The sequence below is a fragment of the Mesitornis unicolor genome, unplaced genomic scaffold, assembly GCF_000695765.1.
Source record: "Mesitornis unicolor isolate BGI_N332 unplaced genomic scaffold, ASM69576v1 scaffold38797, whole genome shotgun sequence".
NCBI classification, from domain to species: domain Eukaryota; kingdom Metazoa; phylum Chordata; class Aves; order Mesitornithiformes; family Mesitornithidae; genus Mesitornis; species Mesitornis unicolor.
Genome location: NW_010195041.1, coordinates 40,499 through 45,373, shown reverse-complemented (window position 1 = coordinate 45,373; position 4,875 = coordinate 40,499). Strand labels below are relative to the sequence as shown.

The following is a 4,875-nucleotide window of genomic DNA, read 5'->3' as shown; positions in this document are numbered from 1 at the left end:
TTCAGCAGATTTGTTTTGTTTGCAGAGTTCCTTACTACCATCACCTTTGACCTCTAGTTCTGCTCAATGCAAACAAGTTACTGTGCCTGTATGGCTGTGTTTGGTGTTACCTTCACCTATGGTGTATTCTTAAATTGAAAATGGTTGTATACTGAAAATGCCAGGCATGCGTTTTTATAGCTGTCTGGAGAGGAGCTGTGGGAGTGCTGACAATTGGGTAGGAGGTTTTGGGGATAAACCCTGCTGATATGAGTGAAGGTGGTGTTTGTCTCCTTTTGGAGTCTGCACAGGTGTAGGAAGCTGAAAAATTCTTCCAGTCTTGCTAGTTATATAGTCCATAGTACAAAATTGTGATAGGAAAGGCTGAAATGAGAATTCTGTTGAACAAAATCTCTTATAAAGAAATAATCAGGCCAGTTCTGACCAGACTGACCTCAAAGGTTGGTAAGTTGGCTTTGCTGTGTTTATAGGAACAGTCTGGTTGAAGAGTTAATGTTGTGTGATAGGTAAATGCATGCACATAAAGGAGCAGGGGAAGTGTGTGGGTCAGTATTGCTTTGTACCCAATTCATGGATGTGATCTCTCTTGCTTTCCTGAAGTATTCATTTACCTTTTACATTGTGAACTTAAGTGATCATACTTGAACATCTTACCGTTTTAATTCCTAGATGGGAATGATGAGCAATCCCAACCCTTACGGCCAGCCATATAGTCAGAATACCGGGCAGCAGATTGGAGCCGGTGGACTTGGGCCTCAGATGCAGAATAAAGCTGGACTGCAGAATAGTTTACCACAGTTTCCAATGGACTAGAAGTCAGTTCCTGGGGCAGGAATGCCTAACATGGTAAGTGAAGTGAAAGATGTCTCCAGAAAACATTGTAGTAGACCAAAGTGAAGCCGTATGCTCTAGCGTTGCCATGTTGTGACTCTTTGCAGCTGTCAAGCTCAGTGTGAATGCGTGCTCTGAATCCACACATAATGCACTTGCTTCAACTCCTAAAAAGGCTGACAGGAAGGATGGGGCTGAGTTGTGCTTTCTCTGTTGATAAGCTGTACCCCCACTCTTCATTCTGCGAACCCTGTTAGCAAAGAAAATGCAAGGGAGCTCCTTAATTGAAGTGAGCTTTGGCACCTGCTTGGACACCTCTGCTCTCCTCTCCCATCTCTTCACTTGTGGTTGGTGTATTGGGCCCCTTCTCAGTGTAGTCTGATTCTCACTGATGCTTTTGGAAGAGAGAAGTATTCCTTCTCAAACAGGTATTACCTGTGATAGGGCTTAGAAGCTCCGGTTATGTTTGTTCATGTTCTGAAATACATTACCATCTACAACAGTCCTGATGCTGGAGGTTTTCTGGCAGTTGTTGCTGTAGTAGCCCTGTTGCTTCCCCCTTCCCCTGCACTGAAGCCCTGTTAGGGCTTAACGTCAGGTTCCCTAGCTTGAGCTTAACACTGGGAGAACGAATGCTCATCATTTTGGAAGCTTACGTTGGTTAGAGGTACGACATGCAACGTGTCCTGCCTTCCCCGCTCTACATATATTTTTTTTAATTTGGAAAACAAATTCACGTTTCTGATGTGAATTCTGATCTAGTTTGGGTTTCTGCCTGCTTCACATTCCATGCTGTCACCCCTGAGGCAGAGGGGTCAGTCTCTTGATCTCAGTAACTGTTGCTGAAAAACCATTTCCAGGTAACTCTTAGTACCTTTGAATTAAAATGAGCTCAATCCTGAGAGTTTTATTTGAAGTTTAAGTTGAGCATGAAACAGTGGAAGTCTAGTGCAACCAGTTGGTTATCTGAACCAATAAAGAAGCAGCCAAAACTTTCTGTTCAGAACCGAACTATCAAGCTTGTGTTCAGTGCAGAGTTTGCAACTCTCTTGAAGTTGAACTGCTACCCAGCTGAACCTAGGAATGAAAAGTTGCTGCTATCTCAGTTGTTTAGAATGACAGGCTGCAAACAAGGCGGCTACAGTCATATTGGAACGTATACAAACCCTGAGGGGACTGAGTAATTGCTGAAGTCTCCTTGTTAAATGGGAGGTTTATACTAGTATTGAAGAGCTATGAGAGAGGACAGGGTTTTAGGAATGCAGGTAGCTGAGCTCTAAAGATCTGGAGAGCTCCAAAAACTTCCTCTAAAACCCTCTGTGAAGAGTCTGTTAGAAACTGAAGACTGTTGAACTGAAGTGATACAAGCAACATAGAGTCCCTGAGCCTGTCTTCTTTGCTGAGTACTCCACAAGTGTCACCTGGAAGAAATTCGAAGAAGTCTGAAGCAATAAACAGAAGTAGTACTATATGTTGCCGTACTTGACCGTAGTTCTGTGGCACATGTTAGACTGAAGTTGTGCTTCATCTCTAGTGGAGACAAGGCGAGGCTTGTTTTGAAAGTCCACGTGCAAGTTTCCCTATTGCAGAAAGGTTCCCAGAACTTCCCCTTCCTTCTCCTTTTTTAGGAACAGTCAGATTGAGGCACTTGATACTGAAACAGAGGGAAAACTCTTCCCTCTAAAAGGTGCTTTCTTCTGTCAATGCAAGAGTTGTGGATACAACCTTCTAGCCTCCAAAATGAGGAGGAGATTTGAGGTCTAAGTGCTATTAATATTTTCTGGTTGGTCTAGCACTGCAAATTAACCTGTGAGCATGTGCAGAGTTCTGCTGGTCTTTGATAAGGCAACAGCTAGGACTGTGAGTGTTACGGGGAAGAGATTGTGTCTGGTGAGAGAATTATTGCCAGGACTGTTGCTAAGGGGTATATTTAATATGAGTCATCCAGAACTACAGATAGGTGGGCTGTTCCCTTAATCACAGAATGTAGTTTCTCTGTTGTTGTTGTAGTTGTTGTTTACTTGCTAAATGGATTAGTCCCAAAAATATTTATTGCTGGGTATTTCCTTTCCACCTTCTCCAGGGCCAGCAGCAGGCTCCCCAGGTTCAGCAAGCTGGGATGGGACCAGCAGCTTCTCAAGGAATGGGGTCTGGAGCACCAACAGCAGATCCAGAAAAACGCAAACTAATTCAGCAACAGCTGGTTCTCCTTTTACACGCTCACAAGTGTCAGCGACGAGAACAGGCCAACGGGGAGGTGCGGCAGTGCAACCTCCCTCATTGCCGAACCATGAAGAATGTTCTGAACCACATGACACATTGTCAGGCTGGCAAATCTTGCCAGGGTAAGTGGAGGAGTGGTTTTCTAGATGCATTCAACTTTTTCGGGACAAGAAAGGCTCCTAGAAAGATATAAAGAGCAAATGGGTGGTTTGGGACGTAGAATTTTTTTTAACCTATGTCTCTCCTTAAAAATGGAAATCATAAACTTCTGAGCCTTTAAAGTTTAGGCAAGTTAGAGGAGACAAGATAGCACAGAGAGATAAGTGAAGATCTTTTGCTTAACTTTGTAACTCACTGCAAGATCTTTTGGAAAACACCTCCTGGTAAGAGTAGACAAAAAGCAGGAATCTGCAAGTAAGAGTCTACCTGTCTTCCTTAAACAGAAGAGACAAATCTCAAGCAGTAGCGAGTGAGGAATTAAGGTGCTACTGGCACTGGTGAACTCTTAGTCTGTCCTAGTAGCCAAGGAAAATGTTTGCTACCTCTTTGGTAGTCTAGGGTTGTGACAGTTGCTGGCCTCTCAATTGCATGGTACAGTCTGCCTGATGTATATGTTGTTATCCTTCCAACCAGGGAGACATAGGCTTGGGTGTATAACATGGAGCTTTCAAGTGAGCTTTACCTGAGCCAGTAGTACTTGAAGAAATCTAGCTACATTTTCAGGGCTAGTTAGTGCTCAGCTATTTCAAGTAATACTTTACTGACCTGTGTTGATACAAGTATGTGCCCTAAGAGAAATAGTTGCTCCCTACCCAGTTTGTGTTGACCATGCAGAGATACTGGAGTAGTTTGTAAAAGTTTTTAATTCCCCTCCCTTTCTCAGTGGCACACTGTGCGTCTTCCCGACAAATCATCTCGCACTGGAAGAATTGTACGAGACATGACTGTCCTGTATGTTTGCCTCTCAAAAATGCTGGGGACAAAAGAAATCAACAGTGTAAGTACTGGGGGATTCTGTCTATTGGATAAGCCATAAAATGCACATTGGGTGTTAAACTTCCCTGCACCCAGGTGATAGTGGTGATGCTTTGTAACCTGGGAATGTGTAATATGATTTTCCTCTTGCTTCAGAGTCCACTGATAATTTCTCTGTCTCTGGTAGCTAGTGTTTATGGGAGCTTTCTAACTTTATTGGGTTTTCCTAGCAGGAGAGTGGTAAAGAGTGCACAAGTCGTGATTTGCTTTTCACTACTGCCTCTTCCAGCTGGCCGGGTTCTGGGGACAGATGTGCACACACTCAGAGGGTTGTGTCAGTTCAGCCCTGATGATATTTGGTTTTGTCTTTATCCTTTGTTTGCATCAGATGTCTCTTTCCCCTTCTCTTTGTGTCCCCTTGGTCTTCCTGCCAAAAGATTTGGCAAGATTTCTGTCATTGTGTTACCTGTATGGTTTTGGTTTTTTTCCTCCTTTTGTAATGTTACTTTAGGCTCTTCTCATGACTAATGTGTGCTGAGATATTTCTTGTTTTAAGAAAATGTTAAAGAAAAAGGATTACAGTGGCTGCTGAAGAGCTGCATGTACCCTTCTGCCTTTAGCCTCTGTGACATGTTGTGCCTCTGTTTTCAGTTTGAGGCAAATAGATGTGTCCTAAATACTTAGAGTGGGATTTCCTCTCTGCAGCTCAAAGGGAGAACAGCATGTTGTTGGATTGGCTGGTTGGGTCAAAACTTGTCTCCCTGTTTCATGACAGGTTTTCCAGACCTGTCCTCTTCTCTGCATACTCCTAGAAGAAGAGACATGTTTTAGTTCTGAACAGTCAGC

General features: G+C 43.4%; 1 protein-coding gene across 1 annotated transcript in view; it reads left to right on the top strand.

The window, feature by feature from the left end:
• Positions 1-669: 669 nt before the first annotated feature.
• Positions 670-4,875, top strand: part of EP300 (E1A binding protein p300) — a gene marked incomplete at its 5' end in the record, with an annotated part of 38,147 nt that continues 33,941 nt past the window's right edge. The window contains 3 exon segments of the mRNA XM_010187993.1: positions 670-846; positions 2,915-3,176; positions 3,938-4,051. Of these exon segments, the coding sequence (XP_010186295.1) occupies positions 670-846; positions 2,915-3,176; positions 3,938-4,051 (553 nt within the window).